Here is a 12,708-nt window from a genome sequence, read left to right on the forward strand (position 1 = left end):
CCACAATTTCTGCATCTCTCAAGATACAGAGAGCAGCCTCTCAAATCAGCACGACAGCAGTAACTAGCAGCTGCCGAACTTAAGTCGGAGAGAAGGACACATAGAATAATCCCTAGCTTCATGGCGAATTCAAGGTACATACTATCCCACATCTCTCATCCGTTCATGACTAACATTGCCCGCAGATATGAATATGTCAAAGCCTTTGAGCAACCAGACATCATCCTCCCAAACACATGGATCGTAGTCCGAATAGATGGACGAGGCTTTCACAAGTCAGTTAGCTTCATGACCCTTGCTTTTATCCGCTCTACATGATGCCAATCCGCGCAACAGCCCTCTACTCACCACTTGCGAGACAGGCTATCCGCTCGATATGAATTCAAAAAGCCAAACGACCTCCGCGCGCTAGATCTCATGAACGCTGCAGCTGTCGAGGTTTTGAAAGATCTGCCGGATTTGGTGATTGCGTATGGTGTCAGTGACGAGTATAGGTTTGTCGCCCATCTTCTGCTCGAAATGTAAGGTAGCAAGGATTCTCGCTAACCCTCGCCGTGGAGTTTCGTCTTCCATCCCTCGTGTGATCTTTTTGAAAGGCGGGGCGCGTATGTCTATCCCTTTTTCTCTCTCTCTGACCCTGACTGCCTTCTGTCGACGATGGTGTTGACATGTCGGATAGGAAACTGGTCACGACGATCGTCTCGACATTTACAGCACATTATATCTTCCTGTGGGGGAAGTTTTTCCCAGATATGCCACTCCAGTCGCCGTATCTGCCTTCCTTTGATGGACGCGCGGTCGTGTACCCAACAACGAAGAATCTACGGGATTATATGAGTTGGAGACAGGTTGATTGTGAGTTTTCTCACCTTCTGTTGGGTTTTAGCCCTGAAATTAACAAAGAGCAGGTCATATCAATAACCTCTATAATACGACATTCTGGTATATGGTCCAGGAGGGGAAGATGAGCAATACTGATGCAGAGCAAGAGCTAAAGGTGAGTTAGGAGATGGAAATATGGCCGAGGCCGATTGGTGCTCACACGAACAGGGAACTGTCTCTTCGGATAAGAACGAGATCTTATTCAAGAGGTTTGGGATCAACTATAACAATGAGAAGGAGATCTACAAGAAGGGGAGTGTAGTGTTTCGCCAGGTAGGTTACTCTGCTCGTTAGGTCTGAGCTTGCTACTAACGAGGTCTAGTACCAACTCGAGGAGACAAAGACAGGACCAGAGTCCAAAGTTTCACAAGCTCAAGGCGAAGAAGAGTCGACTGCGCAGGAGAAGATCTCGAAGACTCAGCAGGAAAAGATCCGCAAGCAACGGCGGAAGGCCCAGGTCGTTGTTGAGCATGTGGACATTATCAAGGATGAGTTTTGGGAGCGGAGACCTTGGATCCTCTCTGGGAAGCCGGGTAAGCTGCCCAAAGGCGCTTGACATACTTTTAGCATAGAATGTGATGTCAAAATGAAAAAAAAAAATCCGTCTATGTGTATGCAAAATGGGTATCTAGAAGAGGTCAAGACTATATATGCCATGCTATCCCATGCAACGAACGTCTTAGCTCGTTTTGTTCTTTTTTGATTTCCGCTTTGAGGTCTCGTCTGACGAAGAAGAGTCCTGCTTTTTGCTCTTCACTTTCTTGCCTTCTTTATCCTTTTTCTTTTCCTTCTTTTCCTTCTTCTTCAGTTTTGCCAACTTCTCCAAATCCAAAGGCATCTCCGTCCCCTGCTCGTTATCCGCCGGATCCAGATCCATCGACACCGGCGTGGGATAATCTTCCTCAGGGCGTTTCTTCGTCAGAGCCCTCAAAGCCTTCTTCTCCTTCTTCGCCCTCTTCTCCTCTTTCTTTACCCTCCTAGCCTCTCTCCTCGCCTCCTTCTCCGCCTTTCTCGCTCTCTTTTCCTCCTTCCGCTTGCGCTTCTCCTCTTTCGTCTCCCTCACCCCCTCATCACCTTCGTCCCTCTTCCTCTTCTTCGTTTTCGCCTTATCCACGACGTCACCCTTGTTAACATCATCCCCCAACGTCCCCCGAATAACCTCTCCCCTAACAAAAAACCGATAAAGCTCACTCGTCAATGCATTCGCCTTCCCCGCCGTACTCCCACTTGCTGCGTTAGCAGCGGCATCCGTGCCAACCCCCTTGAGCGCATCCTCGAACCCCCGCAGCCACCACTGATTCGTCGGGTCCTTCGTCGTCTTCTTGCCAACGCCCTGGTTCCCGCTCCGTCGCGCGACGAGGATCGGTTTCGTGAGGCCCAGCCCGCCGCGTGAGCCCCCTGCGCGGTCGGGGTTTAGCGGGTTGCCTGTGCCTGACCAGCCGTGGCGTATTAGGTAGGCGTACGGGTCGATTTTCTTTTGCGGGGCGGTGGATATTGTGGTCATTTTGGTGATTGGAATTGCGTTGTGGAGGTTGTAGGAGGTAGGTAGAGAGGCAGACTCGCTCTCAGTCGGGGAGCGTTCGTCGTCGGCCGTTGCGATTATACAATCATCGATTCGGGATAAGGATAATGGCGTTATTTTCTTTTCGTTCGTCAACGGCAGCTCAAGCCGAGAGAGGTCGAGATTCGTCGATATATAAGAGGACTGTGCGGGAGGTGCTGCGCTGATTGTTGGGTCAAGTTTCTTATCGCGATGGGAGGAAACAAAAAAAATTTCTGGCACACCACCGCCAAGACTGAACCTCCGCAACGCCAAAAGTGGGGACAGCATGCGGCCGGGCACAGCACCGGTCAAAAGTCCTGGTTCGAATCCAGGGGATTGTTATTCTTCAAGAAATGAAGTGATCTTGAATTTTCTTCTTTTCGGTTGCTTTAGTGTCCATGACTCCATATATCAGGTACTCGAGTATTTGAGCTAAAGCTTGGCGGTTCATTCTACAAACATGCCCATTTGCGGAGTCGGATCAAGAATATATAGTTTTGCGACAATGGATGAATTAACACCTTTAATGTATAATTGTGATTTTCCATATCGTAGCAACAAAATAACAACTATTGCTACTTTCTACGTTTAATCTAATAAGGCTTGTATCGAGCCTTCTCTTTAGGCTTCTTCTCCTTCGCCCGTGGTGTTGCGATCAATGTCTCCGAACCACCCTGCGCTACGTCTGCCTCAGGCTTCCAGGCACGAACGAAACCGTCCTCGCCGCAAGTGAATACGGATTGATTCTAAATCGTCAGCCTAGAGATTCCCAAAGCGGACATTAGAAAGAGGTTATCATAGTCTTACCTGCTCATCCACGTAGACGGAGCGCACGACTTCTTCGCCATGGCCGCCGGGGAGGCGCCAGACATTCTGCTCGTCAAAGTGCCATGAGGGAATTGGGACAACAGGGATCAGATCCAGTCGTTTGTCACTGCATGTCGCTAGATTAGCGTACGGTTTGAAACTGAAGACTTGGGCTAAGCACGCACATCTTGTTTCCTGCAGCAATGTACGGCCCCTGGCTGCCGACGCAGACTTGTGCGATATACTCGCAGCTAAGCGGTTGCCTCAGATCACCGAACTGCACGGGATTAGGCTCCTGTGTCGGGTCGTCTGGGTTTGTGGCAGGGTGGATGGAGAAGTCCTCATCGTGGCTCAGGGCGTAGATGGTTTTCTCGTTGATAAAGCCAGCATGATGCACGGAGCCGTGGTTGATGACCTGCACGAGGGCTTCGTCCTCATCCGTGATTGTTGTATCGTAGATGTTAACTAGACCGTCGGTACTCCCTGAGAGCAAAATGTTGTGGCGGGTTGGATGATACTGAAGCTGTGATCGCGGCATTGTTTAGCATGGCGAGTCATCCCCGGACGGTTAAGTCATACATACCTCAGTTACATCATCGTTGTGGCTCTCAACGTACTGGAGATGCGGTTGGTTTGGAGATCTGACGTCCCTGCGTCAGTTAGCAGCCCAAGGAACTACCGCGGCTTGAAGAAACGGGCCCAATAGATCCCTTGACGACATTCAGACTGCGAAGTCTGGGCGGAAACTCACCAGAATGAAACAATCGCCTGATGGGAGAAGAGTTCTGTCCCGGCGACAATGTTGTTGGTTTCAGAGCAACTGGCTATTGATAGCACGGGGGACTGATTGGCTAATGGCAAAGTACTGATCAGTCAACTGCTTGCATAGCCACCATGAACGGAGGAAACACTCCAGAGCCCCACTACCGTCCATGGGGATCAACCGAAGACAGTAGAAATGCTTGGAGTAGGGCAGAAAGCAGAGGAGCTTACATGTTTCCACCGCGACAACCGCCGTATTCTTGCCGTTACGAAGATCCCAAAGTTTCATCTTCCCGTCTCTTCCTCCGGTGATCACTAGCTGCTTGCTTGCATCATACGTCCCTAATGAGGTTACTCCATCGTGCGCGTTGTTGGCCACTAGGGATGCATGACTGAGTTTGCTCGCATCGAATATGCGGAGCGAGTCATCGGACGAGACCGCTGCAAACTCTGTTCGAGACGAAGGCACAATCGAGTAGATGTAGTTATTCCCGGCTAGAGACAGGGAGGAGGACGCAACTTCCTTCAGTGTGTACATGGCTGAAAGGAATGATGACTCGTCTGATGCCTTGGTTTTGTTGGTTTGGTCCCCAAAGTAAATAGTAATGCTCTCGAATCAGCCTCAAGCGCAAGGCAGAGTTGCTGACCCTGCAAGACGAAGGCAAAACAAGTATAGCGTGCTTTTTTCCTGCCCCAGCCCAGTCCGCCGAAAACCCACAATCCTTCTCACTGCGAGGGAGTGGAGATTGTGTTTGATAGAAAAGGATGTGGAAAACTTTCTCTCCCTTTTCTGCGGTCTCTTCCAAATCTTCCAAACGTGGTTACGAGACCTGACGTGGCTGAGCTCGATAGAAATGTTCCAGACTGAGATGAGCTGTTCGCAGAACGTCGATAGTGATGATCTCAGAGTTCGCCTGATTGTGGTTGGGCTGTTGGAATGGAGGATTGATGGAGGGACGGAAAGCCAAGACCAGAGAAAAATCCAGATACCTGCCTGATGTTTCAGGCATAACTGCGGATATAGTAACTACAGTACAAGAGGAGCCCACTGATCTCTACAAGGAATCTCTTCTCCTAAGAGATGGCCAAGGGTTTCAGCATATATGCCGGACTCAGCACAGCGGTGCTGTTCATTGCCTAGCGCCCCATCTCCACATCATACCTATCAAAGCTACCTGAAAATACCACATTATAGGGATCTATAACTGAGCGTATAAGTACCCGGGATATTGGACTAGGTAAGTCATGGATGGCCTACGGCAATGCGAATCCATTTGGTTCCAGCATCTCAGTATGCATTTGGTTTCGGTCTCGAAGCACTTGGTACCTGTGTGTTCGAGGCCAAAGCCGTAAAGATGTTCGAAGGGGTTACTCCGTAAACCTGGAATGAGCTGTGGATCACCAAAAACTTACCAGCCCACAAGGACGATTCAGAAGCTGAATACAATCGTCGAATGTGATTGGTGATTACCTCGTCCGCCAGTCACCCTCCGAGGTACCATCGCGGGAAGTGACTCCCGAAGGCAATCCCAATCCGAGTTTGCTGGTCGGTCCGTGATTACTCTGTGTGTTTGTTCACAGGTCATGTTATTGGCAGACTGACACTCGCTGCGCCCTCGTTACACCAGAAAGTGTGGGAATCGCCGACCACGATGGCTCTCACTCCTCGTGGCGACAACAATAAGTGGACTCTTGGACCGGCCTTGGTCCGATCATCGGATGGAGGAATAACAGGGAGTATTATTACCATCTTTCCGGGCAAGATGCAAATGCAACACTCTAAGGCGTGGTTGGCTCGCTAGATCTCCGCGAGTCGATGATTAATGCATAACTTAGATAGCGCATTTGTGAAGATTAGGCATATATACTCTTGGCTTTGCGCTGAATGTTGAGGGTACCAGGAAAAATCGAACGGGGTAATCGATATGATGTCTTGCAAAGGCCGAACCGACCAGATTAGGTAGAGATGCGCTGCCGCAAAAGGCGCGCCAAATCAGAGTCAGTCGGCGAAGGGCTGTTTTGCGGATTCAGCGAAGAAGTCGGTGAGGAAGGGAACGGGATGCACCTGATGTTCCTGCTTTCCACAAGACCATGAGACAGATACAGTCCCCTGTGATATACAAGGCAATATCCGTCAGCGCAAGTCTCGTGATCGAAGCCAGAGAATAATTCCCATCGCTAACCAATGGCCATCAATGAACGCAGCCAACCTGCCAATTGCCCCTAGAAAGTACGGAGTAGGAACAGATGCAGACGGACTGGCCGCTACTTGCTCCCTCGCAGAAGTAGCTTCTTGGGCCTCGTGGGAAGGAGTGGGTACGCTGGAGAAGGCCGGAGCCACGAGAGTCTAGAGGGAATTTTGGTCCACTTACATGTGCGCGTTTCATCGCGATTATCGTTGGTTTCGGCCTTATTGGGACCCCGTTTCGGGTCGTGGACGTTGCAGGATCCGTGTCTGGCTGCGGATTGTGGACTGTACGAAGTAGTACAGCCACGCTAGACGGCGAACGAACTGGGGCCGCTGGGAGCTGTTGGAGCTGTATCCAGTTTTGTTGTTGCTGAATTGGTTGGAATCACCAAGAGAACTCGATGATCAATATCATTATGAGAGCCGTGTGACACAGAAGGAGATCCGACTCTGGCAGTGAGAACTACCGCGATACCCTCGACGCCAACCAAAGTGGTCACGGCCTGGTTTTGTGAAGCACAGATGGGGAAGACGGCGCTTATCCAGGCCCTTTGATATGATACCAACGGTTGAACGGCCAAACCAGGAGCGCTGGGGGCGAAAGGGAAATGGACAGTTTCACCTTTGCCCCTGAGGCATGAGAACCAAGAATTCCAGATCCTCGAGTCGCCGATATCCAAACTATGAGGTAAATGTGAAGGGCTAGGATGGGCAGCAGATGGAGTCGGGGCCCGGAAGGGACGCAGGGGGGATAGGCAGGCTCTGTAAGCGCCAGTGCTTGGATATATTTGCGGCCGTCCCACCAGAACAAAGAAACAAAGTTTTGCTACAGTAGCATTACCAGTCTTTGGACGCTGCGGCGTAATTTCTCAAAATATCGCAGAGAAATGAAGATAATTAATAGCAGACTTCTGACCCACAGCGCTGGGAGGTCAAGAGAAGCGAACTCAAATGCCAGAATTTGGGGCAATCCTTCACCCAGAGTGCTGGGACTGGCTTCAGGAGACAAAGAAAGTGGTTCAATTCTTGACGGACGGACCGCGTCCCGCCCGGAAGTCTCCTGAAAGTTGGGAAAAATGAGACCCATCGCAGCATCGCATGGACCAGCAGAAAATTCTCCGTAACTCTTCCCAATTGATTCTAGCTTCTGTTGCTGTTGGACAAAGAAACGAAGATTTTTACTTTTCTGCCCCAGACTTGATCAACCCAATAATCCATCGGCGAAAAAGCAACGTGGAAGGCGTAGAATGGTGCCCAGTCTGCCCTGGGGAAGAAAAGAAATTATACAAACCATCAATAGCTTGAGAACAAAGAAAGTGCCCATAATTCAAAAAGCATCCATGGGCTGTCATAGGCTCCCCGGAGCGCTTTGCGGCCTCCGTCTGTCGGCTCATGCTCCGGAGTGCTAGGCGGTTCCAGGAAAGCTGGATCGAGTGTGGAAGCGCTGGCAGACGTCAAGGCCAAAGGCTAAGTGACGTTAAGTAGATTCGATGAGGCTAAGGATCGCGAACCGTGGTTGAGGGGAGGGGTCCTTTTACCAGGGCGAAACTGGGACCAATGGTTCCAGTACACAACCATTCGCTGGTGTGATATTGTTGCATACAGGGGACTGGCTCCTGGCCTTTGCCGCCAGCGGCTTCCCCTGATTCTGCGTCCGTTCCATCTGGGAATCTCCAGCGACGACTGAATTTGCGTCTGTAACCGCCCCGCCCTCGAGCGCCCGTGGGCCCCAACCGGGTCAAGAAAGCGGCTGCGACAACCTTAAAGAACAGGGCTGGCTGCTTGTTGAAGTTGCTTCTCTGGTTCTTCCAATTGCGTTGCTCCTGCATCGCCTCTGACCTATGCCCATTGCGTCCTGTGGTCGCTGTCCCTGTGGTCGTCGCTGGACACAGGCTCGCGAGTTGCGCTCGCTCATTACTACTGCTGGCTTCTTCTTGCTGTCATTCCCCTCAGCGCCGTGACCGCCACTTTCTTTTCTGTCCTGGTCCCTCCCGACGGCGGTTGGAGATAGGTTCTCTCGCCGGAGGGCTCTCGTTCTTCCAATTGGGAGGTATATTTGACCCCTGGTCCGCCCTCTCTACAGCTCCCCTCCCTTCTCCTCGTGTATTGTTTTTTTGTGCTTGGCTTTGATTCAGCGGACTTGTTCAAGTCTTCAGTCCCGCACACCCCACTATCTATTTTCTTTTTTACTTCTCCATCACTATCAGCCATTTGCATTGCTTATATACACACCATTAATGTCCTAGGGCAAGAGGCTCGGGCGTGCAATCTAGGTTATCGACCAGTCCGGTCTATAGCAGTCATCCTTTCAGCTCTGCGGTCACGGCCTGGCCAGATTACCCGCTGTGCGCTCTCACCACCTCGGAGGGTTTCCTATACTCTGCCACAAGATCCGCAACCCATCCCTGCTCGCTTAACGATATTGCTCATAATATAAGCGCCTAAGATGTTCGGAAACGGCCCAGTGGGACCTCGAGCCCCCGCCATGATCTCCCCGACGCACAAGCACTACAGCTTCCACTCTCCAACCTCTAGCGACATGGGCCGGTCAAGGCAGAACTCAGATGCCATGGATATTCAAGCCATCACTGAGCGGGAACCTGCATCGAGAATTGCGGCCACTGGTGAAGCATGGCGTAATGGGTCTCCGAGTATGAGCCCCAGTTATAGCAAGTACTTCTCTCTTTCCCCTCCACGTTTCTTCCTTAGCTTGTTTGCCTCAACTTGCCCTTCCCTTTGTCAAGACTGTATTCACTGGCCGCATTGTGACTGACTATGAGCGCTACTTTCTTTCTGTGCTAGGGATTCGGAGAGTGATCACACTTATGAAGAGAACGACCGAAAATACCAGAGCTTTCGCAAGGGAGCCTACTTTCTACCCTGCGACGACCAAGAGCAGGATCGTCTCGATATCTTTCACAAACTATTCACGGTGGCCCGAGTGTCGGAGAGTCTCATCTACGCGCCGCATCCCAACAATGGCCGGTTCTTGGACCTAGGTTGTGGGACTGGGATCTGGGCTATCGAGGTGGCTAACAAATACCCTAATGCCGAGGTTACAGGGGTAGATTTGGCCCCGATACAACCTAAGAACCATCCAAAGAACTGCCAATTTTACGCCCCCTTTGATTTTGAGAGCCCCTTTGCACTGGGCGAGGATTCTTGGGATCTGATCCATCTTCAGATGGGCTGTGGGAGCGTCCTCGGCTGGCCGAACTTATATCGAAGGATCTTCAACCACCTAACCCCTGGCACTGGCTGGCTCGAGCAGGTAGAGATCGACTTTGAACCTCGCTGTGACGATCGATCGTTAGAGGGAATGGCCATGCGCGACTGGTACAAATTACTGAAACAAGCAACCGCGGAATCGATGCGGCCCATCGCTCATAGCTCTCGCGACACCATCAAGCATCTACAGGAGGCTGGGTTTGTGGATATCGACCACCAAATAGTCGGGCTCCCACTTAACCCGTGGCACCAAGACGAGCATGAGAGGAATGTGGCTCGCTGGTACAATCTCGCATTCTCAGAGAGCATTGAGAATATGAGCTTGGCACCTTTTACTCGTGTACTTGGCTGGTCACGGGGCGACATTGACAACCTCGTCCAAAGCGTCAGAAACGAGGCGTATAACAAGAATATCCACGCCTACAACATATTGCACATATACCAGGCACGGAGGCCTAACCCAGCTGAGCGACAGAGATAGAGGAGATCATGTGACGACACTGTCTGCCGCGGGTTCTCTTGGAGTGCGTGTGTGCAGATTCAAATTACGACTCGACGAAAATGCGGTTAGTGGAGGAATGGATCATTGAAACAACCCCGAGACCTTCGTCCAGCAAACGCCACTCTTTCCTCCTGCCATTGGCGCCCGAGCGAGGACTGCTGAGGCGTTGCTTCACATCATATATAATCACTACAGAGACTTCTGATCGTCCGATAATTGTCATCAAGGCGTCACTCGAGCTCTCTCATTCCTACGAGGGCTTGAGCTCTGCGCCCGGAGATCCCGTTTACTTCTGAGGGAAGAGGGAAGGACAGTCGTTGCGATGGGAAGCCCAGATTGTTCAGCGACTTGACACGTCAAGTCCCGAGTTTGGTCTATACGTGCGGGTCACAACAGTCAACGGCTACTGGTATATGCGGGGTCTATATAATACGTGGGACAACCATGGAAGACACCAGAAATAGTATAGGTGAATCGTGAAGGCTGCAACGGCACCATCTGATAGTGGATCGAATCTGGTGCAAATCTAGCCACCGTCGGCTGATCTTTTGGATCATACCATGGCCAAGTTTTGGCAGCACCGAGCAACACGGTGGTGCTGAGCCCTCACGGCCGTAGGGTATCCAAGAACATGTAAATAGTATAAGAACATCAAATGTGCAGAAAAAAAAATATATGAACTGGATATAAGTAGTTCGATTTCATAACAGTAGTCTCCTTGCTTTTCCACCCAAACTCCAACAGCCCGATGCCTATATACCTGCTGCCCTATGCATGCACCAAACGCCAAGCAACAAAAACTGGTTCCGTAAAAGTCTATGGTTTACATGTGTTCGACAGAGAAGAAACAGAAGATGATGAAACAAGGCATGTCATCGCCGTCGACTCTTCGCTCCTCGCGCGGTCCCGTTCCGCCCATCTTTCTCCCCGTCCCCATTCGCCAACCGATCCCGCCCAGCACCAGGACTACGACGCCGCATGGTCCCGGGCCCAACAGCGACAATATCCTCCTCGCTCTCGCTATCCGAGAGGTCCAGGAGAACGGGCATGCGGAAGGATTCAATTTCCTCGTCATCGGGATCATTCTTTTGCTTCTCGATGGTGAGAACGTCCGGCTCCTCGTCTTCCTGGTCTAGACGGCGCTGGTGAATCTCTTCGGCTGGGTGGATGTCAAATTCGTCTTCGCGCTCCATGTACTCGACGTTTTCTTCGACTTCGCCGAAGTCGGGCGCGAGCGCGGACCATTTCTGCGGGGTGACGATAGTCCATGTGTAGATGCAGCCTGATTCAAGGCCGCAGGCGACGACGAAGGGGCGGGCTGGGTGCCATTCTACGACGCCGAGTTCCTCGCGGGGTCCCTCGAGGATTTTCACGAGGGAGCCGTGGCTGCGTTCCCAGACGTAAATGTCTGGGTTCATGAAGGTGGATGCGGTGACGAATTCGCCGGTTGAGGAGAAGCCGACGTGGTTCCAGCTTAGGCGGTTGACTACGTCTTGGAATTTGTGCTCGACTTGGAGCTTGATGTTGCTCGGTTCGAGGTCTATGCCGAGTTGGGAGAGGTCTGGCATGAGGATTGTGCGGATGACGCGGTCGGAGCTGTTGACGAGGAGATCGCGGCCGTTGCTGGCGAGGCGGAGGAGGATTATGACACCCGAGCAGAGTTTCGTAGAGTGGATTGTGGTGCAGGTTTGAGTTTCGATGATGTTGATCCAACCCTTTGAGGTGCCAGCTATAATGTGGTTACCCAGCGCAGTGAAGACGGTAACGCAGGTTGAATGCTTTGCGTCCTGTGCGGCTTGTTTCGCGGCTGCAGCGCGATTCACTTCTTCGTCTTTGGAGGGCGGGGCGCGGTATGGGGCGGAGGGGATGATGCGTTTGATGGGTTTGGGGGACGAGATGTCGACGAGGACGGGCTGGTCTTCGAAGAGGGAGGCGACAAATAATAAGCTGTGGAAAGAGGAAGGGGACTTAGCGCATGGCAATACTCCGGCGTGTCACTGAGGATACGTACTGGTTGAAAGGATGGAGTTCTGCGATATATACGGGAGCTTCAAAGCGCACTGTGCGTACCCGGGAGCCGTCCTTCAGGTCCCACAGTATACATTTCCAATCCTGGGAGGAACTGAGAAGATAGCGACCATCTCTAGACCAGCTGCAAGTGCGGAGTTAACCATCTGGAATTGATCGCGTGCGTGCGTAGACCCATGTGTATACCTTAAAGATTGGATTTGTCGGATGTGCCCCTTCAGCTTGCGCGCGACTCCATGTGTCTCGATATCAAAAATGACCACCGTACCGTCCGCCTAATAAGGAAAGTCAGCATGCGCCCGGCGGTTGACAAGTATTCGTGATCGAACTTACTCGTCCGGAGGCTAGATAATCCCCTTTGCGATTGAATCGGAGACATGTCGCATGTCCACTTCCTGTAATCTTAGTAAGTAAGAAGTAATCTCAGGATTTCTTTGTGGTGGTGGCATACGTAGTTTTTCCGATAATGTGTCTGGATAGTCCTGGGCCAGAACAAAGGGATCAATGAGTGAGAGATTCATAGCGCGCGGGAAGCCTGGACTTTGCCTCAGGAGACAGCCAGATCAGAGAGAAAGGTGAAAAGAGGATAGAAAAGATCTCCAGCCTGAAGAAAGGCCAGGAGAAAGTCTGAGAGCAAACATCAAGCGCTCTTGACGACCTCTAAGCAGTCAAAGCAGTGGGGAGGTCAATGCTTCTTGGTGGTGATAATTGCAAAAACTGGGGAGCTGGGCGGTGAGCAGCCCCTTTATAATCTGGACAGAACGCCCC

The 12,708-nt window shown here is 51.5% G+C and overlaps 5 protein-coding genes across 5 annotated transcripts; 2 read left to right on the plus strand and 3 right to left on the minus strand.

Annotated features, from left to right (window-relative positions):
* The first annotated feature begins 23 nt into the window (after window positions 1–23).
* BJX68DRAFT_239099 (tRNA guanylyltransferase) lies at window positions 24–1,685 on the plus strand. Its single transcript, XM_071040469.1, has 8 exons — window positions 24–134; window positions 186–275; window positions 363–494; window positions 561–605; window positions 680–855; window positions 909–997; window positions 1,051–1,155; window positions 1,205–1,685. The coding sequence occupies exons 1-8, from the start codon at window positions 121–123 to the stop codon at window positions 1,436–1,438; spliced, it is 885 nt and encodes a 294-aa protein (XP_070897986.1). The 5' UTR covers window positions 24–120; the 3' UTR covers window positions 1,439–1,685.
* BJX68DRAFT_105908 (uncharacterized protein) lies at window positions 1,501–2,626 on the minus strand. The gene has a single exon (XM_071035826.1). The coding sequence runs from the start codon at window positions 2,384–2,386 to the stop codon at window positions 1,562–1,564; it is 825 nt and encodes a 274-aa protein (XP_070897987.1). The 5' UTR covers window positions 2,387–2,626; the 3' UTR covers window positions 1,501–1,561.
* Window positions 2,627–2,933: 307 nt separating this feature from the next.
* BJX68DRAFT_239102 (WD repeat protein) lies at window positions 2,934–5,022 on the minus strand. The gene is made up of 6 exons (XM_071040470.1): window positions 4,226–5,022; window positions 3,984–4,083; window positions 3,816–3,882; window positions 3,418–3,755; window positions 3,233–3,359; window positions 2,934–3,171 (listed from the first exon to the last, which is right to left on the minus strand). The coding sequence occupies exons 1-6, from the start codon at window positions 4,530–4,532 to the stop codon at window positions 3,019–3,021; spliced, it is 1,092 nt and encodes a 363-aa protein (XP_070897988.1). The 5' UTR covers window positions 4,533–5,022; the 3' UTR covers window positions 2,934–3,018.
* A 3,298-nt stretch (window positions 5,023–8,320) lies between these two features.
* On the plus strand, window positions 8,321–9,923 carry BJX68DRAFT_106066 (class I SAM-dependent methyltransferase). Its single transcript, XM_071035827.1, has 2 exons — window positions 8,321–8,855; window positions 8,985–9,923. Exons 1-2 carry the CDS (start codon window positions 8,629–8,631, stop codon window positions 9,889–9,891), a joined length of 1,134 nt encoding a protein of 377 aa, XP_070897989.1. The 5' UTR covers window positions 8,321–8,628; the 3' UTR covers window positions 9,892–9,923.
* Window positions 9,924–10,573: 650 nt separating this feature from the next.
* BJX68DRAFT_239117 (Set1-mediated histone H3-K4 methylation subunit Swd1) lies at window positions 10,574–12,635 on the minus strand. The gene is made up of 5 exons (XM_071040471.1): window positions 12,392–12,635; window positions 12,274–12,335; window positions 12,127–12,215; window positions 11,924–12,064; window positions 10,574–11,859 (listed from the first exon to the last, which is right to left on the minus strand). The coding sequence occupies exons 1-5, from the start codon at window positions 12,459–12,461 to the stop codon at window positions 10,785–10,787; spliced, it is 1,437 nt and encodes a 478-aa protein (XP_070897990.1). The 5' UTR covers window positions 12,462–12,635; the 3' UTR covers window positions 10,574–10,784.
* Window positions 12,636–12,708: the final 73 nt, after the last annotated feature.

This window comes from Aspergillus pseudodeflectus (genome assembly GCF_044049435.1).
Source record: "Aspergillus pseudodeflectus strain CBS 756.74 chromosome Unknown BJX68scaffold_27, whole genome shotgun sequence".
Taxonomy (NCBI): domain Eukaryota; kingdom Fungi; phylum Ascomycota; class Eurotiomycetes; order Eurotiales; family Aspergillaceae; genus Aspergillus; species Aspergillus pseudodeflectus.